Here is a 20,000-nt window from a genome sequence, read left to right as displayed (position 1 = left end):
TCCATCGAAGGTTTTTCCTTGCCCCTCCTTGCCCTCGTTCTCAGATCAACTGCGCATGCGTAAACGAACTGACTTCCGGTTTGAGAAAAAAGCTAAATTTCCGGCGGTTTTGAATTGAATTAATTTTTTTTTACAGGGCACGTTTCACCCCCAAATACAGAATATAGCTAAGCATTGATTTGTTAAAATCATCTTTTTTGAAAAAGTTATGGGTATCTCAGTATTGTTTATGTCTTTAAAAAGAACATTTTTCAAAATAAAAAGAAAACCATGCTTGGCTGGATGCAAAAACGAATACAAATTATCAAACCATCGATTAAATACCCAAATTGCGTAGCACGGAGACAAATTTAGAGTTTTCTTCTATTGGTCACGTGACCATGGGCGTGGTATGATGACGTCATATTTAGGGTCATTGGGTTACAAAAGTTGGAAACTGACCAAAATAATGCCAAATTCTCCGAAATTACTTAACCATTACATCCTTAGCAACGCACCCCAAAAAATACGTCAGTGGGCCCTTAAACGTGATGGAACGTGCGTGACCTCTGAAATATGACCCATGCATGATATCAACCTCGTTCCCAGGGTCTCTCTTCTCTGCCTCCATTGTCGTTGACAATGGAGGCAGAGAAGAGAGACCCTGGGAACGAGGTTGGCATGATATATGTTTATTTCCCGTCAGAAGATGCCAATCATGGTGGGAGATACGTCGTATTGCAAGGCTCTTTGTTTCCGGGTGATTTTCTGTCTTCTTCTGGCCCATTTATCGTCTGGTAAGTAAAACTTAAGTGACTTTTACAGTTCAAGGTCGGTATCACAGTAATTCAGGGGCCATCCTATCAAGAAGTGCTTATTTTGCAGTTCGTTTTGTGGCGTTTTTCCGGGTTCGACGCTCGCGCCATAAGTACAAGCTACTCCGAATTCCAGCGGGGAGGTAATATTTAAGTATTTTTGCTGTAGTTTTGTAAGATCAAAATTAGGGACATTTTTTAGAACATGACGCAAAACTAAGGATTTCTCGTTGACCATAAGTGGTCCATTACCCTTCAAAACGCGATAACGCCGTACAAATTATTGTTGAATAATTCGGCTATGTATTTATTAAGCATGCATTCATGATCATTCAGTCGTTTTCTATTTCTGGGTCATCACGTGGTTGTCCATACAAGAAAGGAAGTTCCACGAACTTTATGAATGGATTAATTCTCTCTGATTTAAAGAGCAATTGAAATTGAAGGATAGAAATTTAGTTGGAAGCTTTCGAAGAACGAGACACGTAACAATAGAAGCTTGATAAAATATGTGGCCCTATATCCTATATTTTTTTTATAGCCAAGAGCGGAGCATTTCATCAACTATTTAAAGAACCCCGCCAACATTCAACATCATATTAAAATAATAACATACTGAATAAAGTTACTGCTTCGGGTCAAATTACCAAACGTCCTTGAAACCTCAGGTAAACACGCAATGAAGTTCTCAGGGACTGCGATGGAACTTAAATTGAGACGAGACATTCGTCTCTAGAGATGGGACTCTCGTCTCGCGAGAATCACTGAAGTGGCAAGATTGGGTTAAGTTTGAGTTAAGTTTGATTTAAGATTGAGTTACATTTTTTGGCGTTTTTCGGAATTAAAAGTAGTAAATATTCAGTACAAGTCACTTCGAAAACTGTTTTCTTCGCGTTGAAAGATATATTTGCATAAAATTTGGCAAAATGCCATGGCTTTCCAATGATCAAAACAATCTTATAATGATTACACCTTTCACGGCATCATTCTCGTTGCTGCTGTTAAGTCTATCGACGTCAAAACGATGTCTTCTTAGAGGGATACATGGGGTGTATTGTTAAGCCAGTTACAGCCGGCCCGGCGGCTACGATGAACCGTATTTGTCGTCCGGCTTCATGGTCGATCAACACGCCGTAAACGAAAGAGGGAAAGATTTGGCGAAGTGAGCCAGCATTACGCTTTTTGCTCATAACCACTGAAACTCTAAAAACGACTGTTACGTTTGCTAATCACCGAAATTTTGTAATGTTGGCAGTTAAACGAGCCGAGCATTTAAATAAATGAAAATGTTTGACCTAGTCACACATGTCGGAAAACCATTTCACTGCAAAGTTGAAAGACACAAGATGTTGAAAGTAATGCTTGATTGTTTCGCCTGGCCTTGATGGTATTACATTTTTCTTTTAAGTGCTATTAAGTGGTAACTTAAACTGTAAGTTATGAAATTAAATACACGTTAATCCCTACTTCGGTCTGCTATGACGTCTAGTTGTCTAGCTACAATCCCAGCCAAAAAGATGGTGACACCAACCCAAAATACAACCCCTTCCCCCCTTTTCAATGTTGATCAATCGCGCGATGACTTTGGGCATTGATGAGAAAAGTCAACAATTTTTTTTCCCTACAACTTCGAAAAGGGGGGAAGGGGTGAATTTATGTGTGGCATCAAGTGTCCCAGAAATTTATGACCGAGATTGGGTGGGGTCCAAAACAAAGGTCACTTTCAGTTTGACGGGTCACTCGTACTTGCAGGTCATTGTTTTACCTTTTCGAAAGTAACCACAAAGCCTCAATTTGTCTAATCTTAGGCCTAAAAGCCAAGTTTAGGTCTATGGTTACCCAAATCAATTAGGGTTTTGGGTTACTTTCGAAAAGGTAAAATAATGACCTGCCACGAGTAACCCGTCAAAAGTGACCCGTGTTTTAGACCTGGAGCCTGGATTGTGTCACGGTGCCCGGTTCGCGAGTTACTTTGTGACTAGAAAGGTGACGGGTGCGATTCGCATTGGTTTTCGAAATCTATACTGGCCCCTTTCTAAAATATGACTTGTTACTAAGCAGTGAAAACACTATGAAAAGAAGTTTGTTTCACTCACCTTCTGTTTCCCGTTTCCACATGGTAAGACTTGGGATCTTTGCGTACTCCTGGTTCTGGTTCTCACGCAATGGAATGTTGATAGTTAACCGAAAAGTCGTCGGCAAGCGTTCGAAGAGGTGATCTTTAATTGTTAATTTAAAATTGTCTGTCTGGATCCCTACTCAACCGGTTAAAAAAGGTCTACAAACAAGTTTTGAAATCAGAGTATTGAAATTGAAAGTATGTCTATGATCTGACCAAATCACGATAGACATTTCTTTCTGTCTACACTTTTACCTGCATAAAGCAGTTTACAGCTATTACTCATTGTTTATTGATTTACTTGTCAATTAATTTTGGTTTTTCGTGAATGGTTTCTTTTGTTTTTGCAAGTACATAAATGAAAACTGACAAAGGCACTTCTCTTCAAAGGCTAGGATCAGTAAGGGGAAAAACGCGTTCCAGGTTCCGGATTATATATTTTACATAAACACTCCTGCAGCTCACTAGTTCCGATAACGTTTTGTCTGGTAGCCGATCACGAAAACCACGCTGCTGTACGACAAACGGTACGTTTCATCGTTTAGCCGCCATGGCTATAAGCTGGCTTAACAGTAAATCCCATCCTTAGCCTTACAAGAAGACATCTTTTCTGCGTCGATAGAGGAACAACCGCGCGCCGGTGGATCAGTTTGTTATGCAGGAGATCGTGAGTTCGACTCCGGCCAGACCCGCAACACTCAGGGTCTTAAAATACTTGAGGAGAAAGTGCTGCCTTTGTAATAACATACGCAAATGGTTAGACTTTCAAGTCTTCGCGAATAAGGACTATAAATCGCAGGTCCCGTCTCACAACCTTCAGCGTTCATAAACTGTGGGATATTAAAGATCGCACACGCTACTCGAAAAGAGTACGGTGTTGAGACCACATAACAGCAAAACAGGCAGTAATCAAATCGAAGGAGTCCAAGTGCTGAAACTGGTAAAGTGTTAAACAAGAATACTGCCGTGCAGGAAATTTCAAGATTGTTTTGATCAGTTTAAAACCATTTCACAAATATACACCTGTGCACTTCACGAAAACGGTGTTTGATGGTCTTCTCAGTGTCTTCTACTTAATATTAACTCAATCTTAACTCAAACTCAACTCAAACTCAACTCAAACTCAACTCAACTCGTAACTCGATCAATAGTCTATCTCGAAAAATATATCATGCCAATTGGCAAGATTTCCCTGCGGTGGCATTGTAAACAGATCTATGTGAAATTCTAGAGGAACTTTGCTTTCCCGAAACGGTCAGTGTAAAACGCAGACTGCAGATTGCAGACCGGGAGTAAAATGCAGACTGAGGTTATAATGTACCTAACTGTTGAAAAAGCCCAAACCCCATCTAATTAGAAATGCTAACAGTTAAGCCTAAATATTGTTTTAGGCCTAAATAGGCCTAAGGTTAGCATTTCTAAGGGGTTTGGGCTTTTTCAACATTTACGTTGTAACCTCAGCAGGGCTCGAAATTACCTTTTTGCTCAGGGGCCAGCTGGCAACTAATGGGAAAAATTTGGTCGCCAGATCATAAATTTTGGTCGCCAACTTATTTAATATAATTTATGACTTAAGTGAGACCAGGATTTTAAGTGTTACTTTGCATGCAAGGAAACAAAAAAAAGCACGAGAAAGACCTCTTAAGCCAGTGTTGTTTTCAGCTTTGGTGATGGTGATCTATTAAAGGCAAACATGGGTCTTTTATCCTTGCTTTTCACCTCTTCAAAACATAGTTCTTTATTCTCCTACAGCTTGGGTGGCAATCAAGTTATACTAGAATTGCTCGGCTTAGGCCCCCACACAACCACACATTCTCGTCCCCATCGCCCTTTTCGTTTCTCTTAGTCGGCGGGGCCTCGGCACGAGAAAACGAAGGGCCCTTCGTTTTCTCGTGCCAAGGCCCCGCCGACTAAGAGAAACGAAAAGGGCAATGGGGACGAGAATGACAACCACAATGCTCGTACCAGTCTCCGACCAGGATAAAATAAAAGGAACGGCTCGTATACGGTTTCAGGAGTCTCTAGAATCAGAGGAACTTGGTTTCTTAACATACTTTTCTACCAATATTTATCTCCACTTTTTAATAGAGGGGACAAGTTCTCCAACACACTTTATGTTAAGGGTACAGGTTGATTTTTGAAGGTTCCATATTTCAAACTCATTATGCGATGTCTAGGTTCATTATCAGTATATTATCAATATCAAGCTAGTTCTTGCTGAATCTTCGTCTTCCGGGTGCAAAAATTCACGTAGGCGGCAAGAATCATACAGTGTTTAAGTGCGCCTACGATCTTATGAAGCCGCTGAAACCATGAAGTGCCATCGAAGTACCAAAGTACATTTTGTGCTATTAGTTAACAATGTGAGAAACCGATTTTCTTGTAGTATTTATACATTATTTTAGTGGGGAAAGAAGGGTGAGTCGTGTTCTAGCTACCAGTTCATCATATAAAGATTCAAATACAAAAGTTGTCTACTGTTTATCCTGGGTTATCACAAAAAAACATGATTTGCCAGCTGGCGACCAATTCTGAAAATCTAGTCGCCAGCACTCAATTTTTGGTCGCATTGGCGACCAGTGAGTTGCAATTTCAAGCCCTGCTCAGTCTGCAGTCTGTGTTTTACACTGATTGGTATCCTTAGCCTTTCTTAAATATCCTTGACTTTGTTTTGTATCCTAGAATCATGTGAAAAAGATGCTCTTGGGTTGGAGAAAGGATTTATTCTTGATGGACAGATAACATCTTCATCTGATCTCAGTTCCGACACACCAGCCAAAAATGGGAGATTAAACTACACAGCAGGATCTTCATGGTGTGCATCAAGGGACAGTTTTCCGTATCTAGAGATTGATCTACAATCACTTCATATCATCTGTGCTGTTTCAACTCAGGGGAATTCCAAAGCGGATGAGTGGGTGAAGACATACAGTCTACAGTCATCCACAGACGGAACAACTTGGACAAATTATACAGCACGAGGGCAAGGTGGATTTAAGGTAGCTTAATTTGACACACACTGTATCCATGCTTGAATAGGATTGGTGAACCATGCAGTTTAACCTTAGGGTTGTTCTCAGATTTCTTTGAGTTGACAGCAAGATATTTATGAGAATACTTTGCTTCATTTCTTGTGAATTGATCATTGCAGTTTTTTTGTCATAGTAATAATTATTGTGAAATGCTCCAAATAAGGGTTAATTTATATGATTAAAATCTAAAGTGATTGGTTATAACGATAACTGCTGATTATAGAGTTTCAGTGGAAACTTCAACCGGAACACCATTGTAAAACACGTTTTGTACCATGGAATGGTTGGTAGATATGTGCGTTTTGTTGCTGGAAGTAAGCATGGGCAAGCTTGTTTAAGAACAGAGATCTTTGGAGCACCAAGGCGTGATATTAAAGGTACAGTACACCATAGGTTTGACAAAGTGCCAAGGTGCTGAGAAATGACTTTACAATGTAGTCTTGAGGAGTGTATGTTGTATCAAGGTTCTTTTGTATGCGGAGTTAACATTTTTTGATAGTTGTGGACCAATCAAAGAACATTAATGTTTGTAAGATCGTCAAGATTTGACTGGACAACTGTATCAGTGTGTCAGAGTAACAGTGAACATGAAAGAAGGATTGTTTGAAGCTTGGTCATGGAAGCCTAGCATTTTTTAATGGTCTGTGTTTTTAACACCTTTTTATTACTAAGGCTTCTTCACATTCTGCCATGGCCACTAGACGTACTGTGTCTTGTTTATTCTACATTGTATACTTCAGTTCTATTTAATTTCTTTAGAGCCTGAATTTGTGTAGATGCTGACAGTAACCTTTGTTTCTTTAATAAATTACTGTTGTAGATGAACATGTTTCTCTTTATTTGTTCAAGGAAATGTTGCTCTTTTCAAGCCCACTGATCAAAGTAGCACATTCAGTACATCGTTCTCCAGCTATGCTGTGGATGGTGGAAAGGGAACTAATGTTCAGGTCTGTGCCCACACTGGAGTCTTAAATACCAACCCATTTTGGAGAGTGGACCTGGGGCGAGTGGAGCATGTAGCTCAAGTGCGTATACTCAGCAGAGGTGATTGCTGTGCTGATCGATTAGACGGAGCTGAGATAAGAGTGGGTCAGTGGTACATTATTTTACTGTGACATTTTACAATCAACAGCAACATTTACTCTGCAGATTTTAATGCATGAATGTGAGGAGATCCTCTTTGCTGAAATTCAACTCTAGTAAAAGTTGACCATTTCCTCAATACCTGTACGAACAGCAGGATGCTCTTCCAGCACTGCACAACTTCATATTTTAGGTTGCACAGTGCTTATGCGTCCTTTATGCGACGTTCATGCGTTGACCAAGCTTCAGAAGCAGAATATCGAGTGCTGTAGAAAGGTTGCAATGCTTAACAACGAAAAAGCAATGGTAAAGCAGTGCTGTATATCGTTGCTTAACAGCTGCGACTAAAAACCATTTTTGAGGAAAAGTTTGGAATGTTTAAGGGCGACAAAGCAATGGTCATGCACGCAGCGCTGTACATCATTGCTCAAATGCTTGAGCTAAAAGATAATTGTATGTAAAAGTTTGCAGTGTTTAACAACGTGAAAGCAATGCTTAATAAGCAGCTTTGTCAGTGCATCTTAAATTGCCTTAACGTCAGGGCTATACATGTAACTGAAAGATGTCTATAATCAACGGCTGTCAGTACGTAAGGTATATCCAGTCTTTAAGGTTTATAAAAATTCAACTGAAGTCAGAAATACGTTCTCATTAAAATGTTGTATTCTGTAGAAAATTGTGATTTTAAATCTTGTACTATATGGCGGGAGCTTATATATAAGCCCAACATGATCGATCCAAAAAGATTTTAATGTCAATGGAAATAGACGCCAGCAAAGTACACCACAATTATTTCGCATTTTCGGTCCAAATGGAGGGATAGTTTTAGCCACCCCCTTCAGTGACCCGCGATAAGACTCACGAATTGACTCGCTATTGATCACCATTTTGCCCATTGACCAATCGCAGGTCGCTAAGCGATCTTCAATGGTTTGGATAAAGAGAGTTCTGAACAATGCATCACTCGATGGCTCCGGAGGCAAATGTTTGCAGATTTTGGTGGCCCTTAAATCCTTCTCAGTGTACAAGCGGCTCGAATAAAGAAGACGAATGGGTAGCGGAGGAATTGTCCGTGATTTGCATGGGATTTAATTTCGAGGCAATCGAAGCCTTGGGGACGAATTTATGGCCTTTTTCCTTCGATGATTTTGTTCGGCAGCTTTGTCTCGGTGCCAAACCTTGGGAAAGAAGAGGAACCAAAAACCGTCTAAATCGCTCTAAATCGACTCAAAAACCGTACCAGAATCAAATAAATATAAGACTGAAGCAAGGTAACATGTTGTTAATTTTAAGTCGTCAATAATTTTCAGAACTTTGAGGAAAATCGTTTTACCCATACAAATCCTTGTATTTCTACTCTCGCACGACATAGTACTGTACAGTATGGATACTCAGATATCAAGCTTGGGCTACCTACTGTGTACATGTATAGAGACACACGAAATGATGAGAGAACTGCAATATATTAAATCAGATAGCTGTGTGAACAATATCATCTTTCGTGACGGTTTTAAAGAATCCTGCTCACATCATGATCAGTTAATGTAACAACGCTGCAGTGAAGAAGCTCTCTGGGTAGAATATTTTTGTACATTATACAGCTCGTTATATATATAGCTTGCCTGTAACTGCTCCACTATGCAAAATAACTTTAATTGATATTCTTGATACTTTTTCTTGTACCCATTTTTCGATTGATCTGCTTGTTGTTGGTGGCCATTAAATTAGAAGGCTTCTCAAGGTACCTTTTTTTAGTCCAATTAAGATGGAAAAACCTCTCGCATCACGCGACATCCTCCCTGCAGCGTTAAAGCAACGCGAAGCTACATGTATTAAAGCAGCTCTCTTGCAAAACGTCTGCAACGAAAGGGTCGCTAATGCATCACCGATGCAGCCACCATTCAGACGTCCTGCAATGCTTAGCAAACAGTCTCCTTGAGCAGCGTTGGTGAGTTGCAAAAGCAGCACTGCTAAAAAGTTGTTTATTTCAAGTGCAGCATGTTCACGGCCCCGCTGCAGCGCTTAAGTGACTTTGAGATGTCTTACGCGTAGTCATTTTTCGAAACTTCCGCAGTGCTATTGATGCAGCCATCATGCAACCTTTCTGCAGATATAAGGGCAATGCTGGTCAGTCGCTAAAGCAGCGCTGCGTTAAGGTCGTTCGTTTCGTACGGGTAGGCATTGCATCACTTTTCAAAATAATTATCATGAACAAACAGAAATAGACCTTTTTCTAGGGCAACACTTAAAATAAATTATCATCACCATGTTCAGTCATATTAGGTTCTTGTAATAAGGTGTCCATTTCCACAGCAATTAGACGGAACTTAGATAAGAGTGGGTCATTGGTACATGATTTTACTGCACCATTTTTGCAATCAACAGCATGCAATATTTACACTTCAAATATTAATAATTACTGTACAGTAATTGCACCCAAATAAAGAAAAATGGGCACGCATTGCGTACGTGTGGTAGTGCAGTTAAACACGGCATTTTATTCCATTATTGTCAAGTGAGCTGCGTTTTGTCTTTCTGGAGATTCAAGTTGTCTTTGCATAATATGTAGTCCTAATAGTACATGATATTGTTTTGGTATGATAATCATAAATCATTATAGTGCCATGGTAGATGTCTTGGGTAAATACATGTAGCTCCCCTGAGAAGACATTTGGTTACTAGTTAAATACTAAACCCTGAAAGATTGAAGAAAATAAAAGGGAATCGAGTTGAGAAACAAAAACGTTTGTAAACAGTGTATGACCTGTATTCACTCACTTCTGGCATAGCTAGCCTTCATTGAATTTAGCTGGTTTTTTATAGATGGTGACTAGTGACTGGAGCAGAAGTGTCTGAGTGTTATGCTAATAGGCCTTATGCATGATGACGTCATGTGCTAAAAAATTCACCACCAAGCCTCGTTTGCACAAAATTATTCCCATCATGTGGACATACAATACTGTTCAAACGTGGGTTTTCTTTACAAGTTTGTTCCTTTGGGATTCAGCTCATGCTAAAATTTGCAAGTTTGATTTTCGAATTCGAGGCTTGGTGGTGAAATCAGCTAGTCAGACGTCATCACGCATAGGGGCTATTTGATAATTCTTAACTTTTTCTTTACAAGGAGATTCAACTGCTATGGGAGGAGCAACCAATCACCTTTGTGCTACTGTCACTCGTATTCCAGTGAAACAAGAAAAACAATTTTTCTGCAAACCTATAGCCTCTGGCAGATATGTGTCCATCCGAATTGCTGGCCATCCTAAAGAAGTGGTAATTTGTGAGGTTGAAGTTTATTCTACTTACACACACAGTAAGGTTTTCTTTTAAAATTGTTCCATTTAATATTAAATTTTGTTTGCATTTATCAGTATTATGATTGTTATTGAATTCGTTCGATCGATTTGTTGTTTTTTATGAAGCTCTTATAGTTTTTTCAGTTTACGACATTATTATGGAAATAAATATCCAGTGTGTTGCAAATTTACAGACTGTGTTTATTCTGGTGCTGCTTTTTAAAATAGTCTATGCAACTGCATGTACTGTTTATTGTAAGCTTTGATGAAATGGCTGCAACACATGCTTTACATGGGTAGTCCAGATGTTTGTGTAAGGTGGGTTTTTAATAATAAAATGAGACTGGATGACAGCATGTTTGTCCCTGCAGATTCTACTTATCATTTTTCCACATCATTTACATGCATTTTCACACAATCCCATGCAAACTACAGAATGTACTGGACCATAAGTACATGTAGGAACTTAATTCAAAGCTCTGCTTTGCTTATCATGGCATTAATTTTAAGACCGTAGTTTGGAGTATTTCTCTTTTGTCTCATGTTTTGGGCATTTTCTTTTAGATTTGGCCCTCAATCAACCAGCTGAGCAGGTTTCTAGTGTTCATGGCGGAGTAGCATCAAGAGCTGTGGATGGAGACACCAGAACAAATTATGCCAGTGGGACCTGTATGCACACTGATTATGCAAAGGATGCTTGGTGGAGAGTGGACTTGGGAGCACCTGTTCCTGTTGCTGAAGTTGTTATTGTTAACAGATACTGTACACCTAACATGCCTTGTGCAGCATTTATGGATTCATTTCAAATTAAGATAGGTAAGGCAAACATTCAATCAACAAGAGTGTTCCTAATCAACGCAAGACGCCCTCAAGTTTTTCATTTTTTCATTTTTTACTGGGTTGCCTATGGGCAAACCCAGTCGAGGTCTGCGTTTAGTTTGTTTGTTTTATTTATTTTATTTTTTATTTATTTTATTATTTTTTTTCCGTGTCGGTAAAAGTCTTGCCTGTCACTCCCCTGGTAAGTGGTGTCTTTGTGTATAGAGCCTTCTGCGCGTATTTTCTTAGGATCGAGAGGGTAGTGGAACTGCGTAGATTTCTCTGGTGGACACAGTAGAATCATTAACTTAGCCTGCAATGGCGTCGAAAGTCATGCAGCGCGAATGGCGTTTTAGTGGATCCTTAAACAAAATATACCCTTATGGAGCTCAATAATGGAAAGTCAGTTGGATAAACTAGGCATGAATCTCAAAAGCGACGAGTACTAGACTTCGACAACAATCTATCGCCCATCGAGACGAAATCAAAGTGAGCTGTATTTACCTGAAGTACATGGTAATTTGACACAATTGAGTTTCTTGTCTTAACGCACGCAATGAAATAGGAAGAGGTTTTCGCCTCTAAGAGCAAATATGTTGTTTGTTTTAATAAAATTTTCGCTGGAAAAGGATTCTGTGGTATTTTCTGCCTTTGTGAATTATAATATCATGTTGTGTATTGAATTTTCGAGCTTAAGGTTGAAATGTGATATGGGAGAAGTTTTTTAGTATTGCTCTGTAAGCAGGAAGGGTTCACAGGCCTGTTGGAAGCGTGCTTGAGTTTCAACAAAATGAGCCCCAAAATCAGTGAAAACTTGTGACGCAGATGAATAATAAAGTAGCTGCTATTGCCAAAATGATGGAATTACCTGGTGATAATAACGTCGTACGCGTACGCGTCTTGGAGGTCTGAAAAAAGACTTCAATTTTGCTGAATTGTTATCTTTATAAAGGATACAAGGAGGAATACTCCAAGGGATGAAGGCATATCCTACATCTTCCCGGCTGCGAATTTCCTCAAGATGTTGGTCTTTCAAGATCTTCCTCTCGTCTCTTACTGTCTTCGAAACATCATTGGAAATAAATCTTTTTGCACCAAGATATGGGTTGTCCTTGAGCTTTGCGGCAGCGTTTTTCAATATAAACTGCTTGTCAGGATACTGTAACAAAGCTACATGTATCGGTCTTGATGACTGCTCTCCATTTCATCTGTCTTGCCTGTTTTTTATTTTTATTTCACCTAATTTTCTGTTGGTAGTGTTGGCGTAGCTCTACTGTCACTGTTTTGGAATGCTAAGGTTCCACTTCAGGTGTGGAGGTACATGTGTTGTTCGTCGATTCGATTACGAATATGACCATGTCAGACGACATTTTAGAACATTTAGCGGTGTGTCCGCTGGTGGCTGATGAGACCGATGCGGGCATGGAAGCCCCTGCCACAGGTCTGGCACCAGAGAGTGGGAGGCGTATTGGTGGAGTATACGGCTCGAGCCTTTCTTGCCCTACGTTTTTCTTTGGCGGTGTTGGATCGTTGAACTTCCGAGTGGAGGGCACCCTTGTGAATCATGCCAGCCTGGTCTGTCAGATGCTGCGTTTTCCCATGTGGTGATGTCTATGTTGAAGTCCTCGAGGTAAGCTTTCAGGGAGTCTTTGAAGCGCTTACACTGTCCTCCTACTTTCCTTGCCCCTTGACTAAGTTCACCGTACAGCAGCTGCTTGGGTATTCTGGAGTCTGACATTCGGAAGACGTGACCTGCCTAGCGTATCTGTGCCTTGCGCATGGTGGTAATGACGCTGGGGAGCTGTGCCCTCTCCAGCACCTCGGTGTCTGGGATCTTAGCCTGCCAGCGGATGTTGAGGATGCTGCGTAGACACCGAAGGTGGAACTGGTGTAGTTGCTTCTCATGTCTCCTGTAGATGGTCCAGGTTTCACAGCCATAAAGGAGAGTAGTTAACACGACTGCCCTGTAGACTTTGAACTTTAGTGCGGTGTGAAATTCCTCGTCGTTCCCAGACTCACTTCTTTAATCTTCCGAATGCGCTACTGGCTTTAGCTATGCAGTTGCTGACTTCGGCATTGATGTTGGCGGAGCGTGAGGTACATGTACATGTAGCTGGAGGTTGATAGCATTTCTTTAGGTGTCTGGTTTCTGCAAAAAAGTTTATCATCCTCAGTGCATGCTTTCTTCCTTTCTGAGCTTGGTTACTTGGTATCATGAACACTGCATCTCCCTTGTGTAGAGGTGGTAGCTCTTGAATGCCTCTGTTGTAGTAGTACATGTAGGTCTGATGTTCAGACTTCTTCTTAAATGTCAGTGGCGGTTGTAGGTTTCAGAAGACTTGTTGTTGTTGGAAGAAGTGTTCTTGTTCTGCTACCACAAAGTCTTTGCACAGGTGAACTGCCTGTGCCTTCGCTTGGGGAATACCTCCAGAGTAGAAGTCCTAAGTAAAAGTTGGTTCCTTCTTGCATATAATATATTTTTTCATTAGCAGTTTTGCTGTCTTCACAGTGTTCTCTACACAGCCTTGCCTGCAAAGTTTCTGAACAGAACTCTTGCAAATCAAAGCATTGACCAATGTCACTGGAACATGTTAAGAATACCATGATTGGAGAAATGGCATCTCAATCGGGTAATTAATGCTTTGGCATTCTTCCTTTCCAAATGATCAATCCCAAAGTAGCCAGAATAATAATCAACTGTACATAGACAGTCCTTCTCATCTACTGTAAGGTGAATACATCACAACCAACTTTAATTCTGCCATGAATTGAGATGTGTCCAGGTTTGACCCTCAATAGATGAACGTGGATTTCAATAAGCATCACAAAGTGTCCACTTGCTCTTCTCGCCAACTTGAACATCAGTCATGTCTCGGAATACAGACAATTTATGTCACAAAGTGTCCCCCAAATGCTGCTCTTTAAGTAAAGATTAACTGCTGCCTTTACCCAAAGCTAAAAATAATGCTAACCTTTACCATTACCTTATTGTTGCTTAGACTTAAAGGGACACTGTGTGTGGGATGTCAAAATTGGGCATGCATCTAATTAGTGTCAAACCTGGACATAAGTGTATGAATTATGAGCAGTTCTTGTTTGGGTTGGTTGGCATTTACATGTTGCATGTGTCACAGTGTTCAATGTAATCAGTGATTTCTGTGACTTCTTGAGCTTGTCTGAAGCATCCTTGTATTGTGATGTGGGCACTGTGGATCTTCTCTTTAACTAGGAAGCTCAGTGATTACTTGGGTGACTAAATCACGGTTACTGGGAATGACAGTCGACGACAAGCTCACCTAGCTCCCACACATACTGGAGCTCAAGTTAAGATTATACTCAAGAAATCAAGATTTATCCCCAGAAGTGTTTGCCTAGACCTCTTTTTTAAAGTGATTCTGCCCTCTTTAACCTACATGTATGGTCTCATCTTATGGGGCTTGTGCTGTAAGAGCGAAATACAATGTACTTCAGTCTCTTAGGGCTTCAATGCAGAGCAGATAGACACATTTTTAGCTTTTCTGATGACATGGAGTCAAGCAAAGTATTAAAACACGCGTAATGGTCTAACCTGTGTTTTTTCAACAAATCTTCAATAATATTTGTATTAAATTTTGTATCTTTAAAGCATACATGTACCACTAACAATAATTACCAGATCCTGTAACAGAACATATGATTATCAAAACAGATTGTAGGGTATACGTCTCAAGTACCAGATTCACTATTCATCCTGCGCTTCAACACCTGCCACATGAAAAACCCTAAAGTGCACAGTGACTTCATCAAATTCTAAAATCAAAATCGCAAGTCTTCTGATTTTTTTTATTTAAAGGAGGATGAAGATGACCTAGAAATACCGGTAAATCTTTTTTCAAGTTTCCAGTTCCATGACATCTTTCATTTCAAAAATACAGCAATTTTAATTTCCTTATTGTCACCTGGGGCTGTTGTCAATGATGGAGTTAACAAAATACTTCCTTTCTTCACAGAGATGCATATCATGTTTAAAAGCTATTCAGCAGGCTTTTTAACGTTGGTTGACCAAGGATTGACTAATGCTACTATTATTTAAAATAAAGCTTTCAGCATTAGTGGAGGAATTTAATTTCTATCTAGGAAAGGTGAATCAACATGCATGGCCTATAAATCTAAATGTTCTTTTTACTTCCAAGTGTCATTGCCCTCTGTTATTCACACAGGTAATAATACCAGCACAAACACAAGCTGTGGTGGGACCCTGTCTATGGTTACCGGGGAAACTAAGTCGTTTTACTGTTATCCTCCAATTGTTGGTCGGTATGTCTCTGTTGTGGTACCAGGAGTGACAAAAGTTCTGACAATTTGTGAGGTTGAAGTGTATTCCACACCGCAAACTTCAAATGGTGTCACAGGTAATTGGATTTATAAAAATTAATAATTCATTTTTTATGCCCATTCGAACAGAGTTTTTAAATTGTGAATTGAGCTAATGGTCAATTTTTTGGGCTCACGTATTCCTGCGAAAGGACTGATGAATGAAAGAAATGTATATTTGACGCAACTGAAAGGTTATTTTTAGAGGTGTTTATATATAAACTGGCAATTGCTTAAATTGTCCAGTTAAGTGTGAGGATCACTTCTCAATCTTTTGTCTATAACCAGCACTTCAAATATTCATTTCTTTCATTCATCAGTCCTTTCACGGGAACACATGAGCCCAAAACTCAACACTCAAATGTTGCTCAAAAACCAACATTTGACTTGATTTGTGTTAATTGTTAATTTCAATTTACAGTGTCCCCAATTAGTGCTTCAACACTAGAATAACTAGACACTTAAATAAAGTTCCTTTCCTTTCCATTCCCAACAAATTGATCACATGCTCTTAACTTAGTGGCTTCATAGCTCACTTGGTAGAGCATTGTCTTGGTATTGCAAAAGTCATGAGTTCAATTCCCATTGAAGCTGCATGCCTGCATTCTTCAGGCCCTAATTGTTCAAAGGGTGGATAGCAACTATGCACAGGATAATTCACTATTTACTGGATAACTCAATTGGTGTTGCTAGTGTTTATATCCACTGGATAGTGATTTATCTGTCTGGGCCCGGTTGTTCAAAAGCCGATTAACGCTAATCCCAGATTAAAAATTAACCAAGGAGTTTATTTCTCTACTCCAAAATGCTGTTCAACGCTGATAATTAGCAAAACTTTACATTAGAAGAATTCAATCTTGAAAAACAAAAATAAGCGAGAAAAACTTTCACCAAAAAGTTGAAAACTTGAAACAAAAGTTTACGCTAATCCTGGATTAAGCTAATCGGCTTTCGAACAACCGGGCCCTGGTGGATAACATTATCCTCCTTTTGAACGACCAAGGCCAGGTGTGTATAAAGTGACAATTGCTTAAATTGTCCAGTTAAGTGCAAGGATCACTTCAATTTTTCGTCCATGACCTGCACTTCAAACCGACATTTTTCACTTGTAAGTCGTCATGCTGGACTAATTTACAGTTAAGATCACAAACTGCCTTGTTAGTGACACTTAATATTATATAATAATAATTGTGTTATTTATGTAGAAAAGGTGTTTATGTAAGCTAAGGCAGGTACAAAAGTGTGACCAGATCAACTCAGATTGCTCACCTTGGATTGATGTAGCCTGTAGCCCTACGTGTAATCTTTAAACTAACTTTGGTGAAATCGGGTCAAAGATCAAATCCTTTTGGCTTACAAAACTGTGTTTGCTTGATCTGAGGTGAAAGATCTGAGTTGATCCGGTCTGACTTTTGTATCTACCCGTTTATGAACTACTGTAGGAATTGGGGTAGAGAATGATTAGAGTTTTATGAAGGCATGTTGGGGACGTAATGTTTTAAGATGTCAAATTTAATGAAGTTACTCTAGGAAAATTGCAAATAAAGGCACCTACATTGTAGCTGGCTTCTATATTTGTTGTTGATTTAATTTCAGCCTGTAGAGCAAACCCAGTTGGAATCTCAAATAGTACAGTTATACATGATAAAAGATTTTCAGCTTCCTCATCTCTGGGCAGCAGTTTCCTCCCTTCCAAGGGGCATTTAAATGGAGCCAGTGCCTGGATTCCCAGCAGTACCAATAATAACAATGACTACCTGCAGATTGATCTGGGATCTGTGTACTTTGTTTGTGCTGTGGCCACCCAGGGAAATCCCAGTGCAGATGACTGGACAAAAACCTACAAGATAGAGACCTCTTTGGATAACGTCAATTGGCAAATGTATCAGGAAAATAATGTAGTAAAGGTACCATTCACCTCTTGTGATATATTACTATGTGCATGTACTTGTATTTTTAGTTCGTGAGACATTCAAGGATTTAATTTGGATGTTTGAATTAGCTACATCTCATCCACACACCTGCTACAATAGAGAAACTTTAGCAGCATCACAAAAGGTTCATAAAATGCTGTAAATTATCCCTTTGTTTTGACTTTGGTCTTTTCAGAGCCTGAAAAACAAATAAAATTCAAGAAAAATACATCTAAGTAACTTAATTGGACCGGAGGCAAACCACAGATGGTTATTTAGACAAGTAACGTAACAGGGAAGTTAAACCAAAGGCATTTATAATTTCTATAACAACTCTACATAGTGGTGACACTCAGACTTGAACTTGAAATCACCAAATTTTAAGTCCAGTGCCCTGAGCATCACAACACCATCGGTGCTAACACAACTCACACACGCAGACACTCTCACTTATAATATATAGTCCAAACTACACTGTACATGCACCTCCCTAATTGACAACAATGGGAAACAAATCAGCTGGTCCATGGTCTTGGAATTCTTAGAGTTGTCATGATAGTAAAACACAAACAAACTACTAGTGAAGCTAACAACCCAGGGACATATGGTTTTTTAGGGATTTTATTTACTATTCAAGTTAATTGGTATGCCTGTGAAGGATTTAATAGGTGCACTTGGAGAGTGCAAATTTAAATCAAGCCAAACTATCTGGTTATACGGGGCACAGAAGGTGTAATTACAATGTTGGTCTAAAATGTGAAGAAAGAAGTGGAAGCACACTTTGCTATCAAGCTAGTTCACAGGCATCCCACTTTTAATAATCTGAAAGGAGCAATTCTGGCAGGAGGGAACCAGATGGCTATTTTACAAAGCATGATGGAGTTGAAACTGGGACAACCAGAAACATATTAACAAATCCAAACCAGAGGTGAGAACAGGATTTGAACCCAGGCAACCACATGCAAACCCAACTCCCCAACCACTGGTCTATGCCACCAGGGTCTGCACTCTACATGTACATTGATAAAACGTTACTGGATCAAATCAACCTTTTGTAAAATGCTGTTTGATTTGATGCATTACAGTTCAATTTTCATAATACAGAGCAATATATATAATTTATAGTTCTCGTGAATTTTCCACCGTTTGAAGCAAAAAAATTCACAATCTTTCGCGAAAATTCGAGATAGCAAAATTCGAAGTAGCGATTTTTCGAGGTAACCGAATGAAAATTCGAGATAACGAAATTCGAAGCAGCGAATTGTTGTGACATGAGTCGGCGGCCGCCATCAACAACATCGCGCTGAACAAGCGTATGTACGCGTAAATAAACTAAAGTTGTATCGAAAATAGATCAATGATCAGACACTTTCATCGGCTATTTCCAACGAAAAAAAAAATGATTGCCTCACACAACAAAAACTGCGATTGCTTCACAAGTACTTTGTTTTAGCAACTTTGATTTTGTAGTCGGCTTATCGATCGGTGAAACCATAGGCAGCCCAAGCTGGCTCTTTTTTGGAGAAGAACATTGAAAACACGGACTTCGCGAAACGGTGAAATGAACTCCAAAAGGCACAAGAATACAGCAGAGGTGAGTCATTTGATTCTTTTTATTGAAGGAACGTTAAATTGAGCATTTTTTAGGCTTTATAATCGACTGTATTTTATTTTCCATACAAAGTCTTATAACGCGTTTAAATTCTCAACGGCTGTCTGTAGTGACGCGAGCTTGGGCTGCCTATGGTGAAACTGGGCACGAATTCTGTTAACGTGACAATGTTTACAGAAGCCCACTTTCCCAAAACAAACAATGCAGAAGTGAGACAGCATTTTGTAGACAAAAGTTTTATTTTATGAAACACAACATTTCGCTTTGAAATCAAAACTCAAAAGCTCTCAAATGTCTTTTGCGTGGTTTTAGCCAGAGCAGTGCATGTCTTTGGATGTCTTACCTTGTATAGTGAATCTGAATCCTTGCCGGGTTTAAAAGTAATAAGCTTGTTTCAAGCATTTTCTTCTTTCATATCGACTGTAAGCATCCACCTTAGTGGCCGACAGTTGGGCAACAGTCGGCCGACTGTCGGCCGACAGGGTCTTGGGGAGCTCTTCTTCACAATTACCCGTATTTAAGGTGAGTGGCCTTGTAGAGCCAAGAAACGACCGAAGAATAATTGTGTAAAGAGCTGCGTTGCTTTTAAACGTGAACTAAACAGTAAAAGGAACCTTTGAAGTATATCTAGGTGAGTCTTGTAGAACTGTTATGTAAACGAACAAGAGTTTGTTGTAGAGCTTACACATTGTGAAATGATGACAGAAAAGAACCATTGTGGCAAATTCAAACTCTGCAAATTTTTGTCCAGAAAATACGTGGGAATGTTCGAGAAGAGCAAATAAAGAGCGAAATTTCGCTCAATTTTTCGAAGTCATTTATCGAACAGAGCAATTTTTCGCACGAAAATTCGAAGTCAATTTTCGTTCCGAGGGAATTTTCGCTTGAAAATTCGCGTAGTTGGAAACAATAGGCCTTGCGAATTATCATGACTTTTCGTTGAAAATTCGCTTCCATGGAAAATTCGATATTTTTTCGT

General features: G+C 39.5%; 1 protein-coding gene across 1 annotated transcript in view; it reads left to right on the top strand.

The window, feature by feature from the left end:
- Positions 1-643: 643 nt before the first annotated feature.
- Positions 644-20,000, top strand: part of LOC137974336 (uncharacterized) — a 45,165-nt gene continuing 25,808 nt past the window's right edge. Inside the window, exons 1-8 of the mRNA XM_068821266.1 lie at positions 644-776; positions 5,596-5,912; positions 6,169-6,322; positions 6,795-7,034; positions 10,153-10,341; positions 10,889-11,140; positions 15,343-15,534; positions 17,093-17,403. Of these exons, the coding sequence (XP_068677367.1) occupies positions 668-776; positions 5,596-5,912; positions 6,169-6,322; positions 6,795-7,034; positions 10,153-10,341; positions 10,889-11,140; positions 15,343-15,534; positions 17,093-17,403 (1,764 nt within the window). The 5' untranslated portion in view covers positions 644-667. The remainder of the gene's footprint in view (positions 777-5,595; positions 5,913-6,168; positions 6,323-6,794; positions 7,035-10,152; positions 10,342-10,888; positions 11,141-15,342; positions 15,535-17,092; positions 17,404-20,000) is intronic.

This window comes from Montipora foliosa, chromosome 10 (assembly GCF_036669935.1).
Source record: "Montipora foliosa isolate CH-2021 chromosome 10, ASM3666993v2, whole genome shotgun sequence".
Classification (NCBI taxonomy): Eukaryota; Metazoa; Cnidaria; class Anthozoa; order Scleractinia; family Acroporidae; genus Montipora; species Montipora foliosa.
This window is presented reverse-complemented; position numbering and strand designations above follow the sequence as displayed.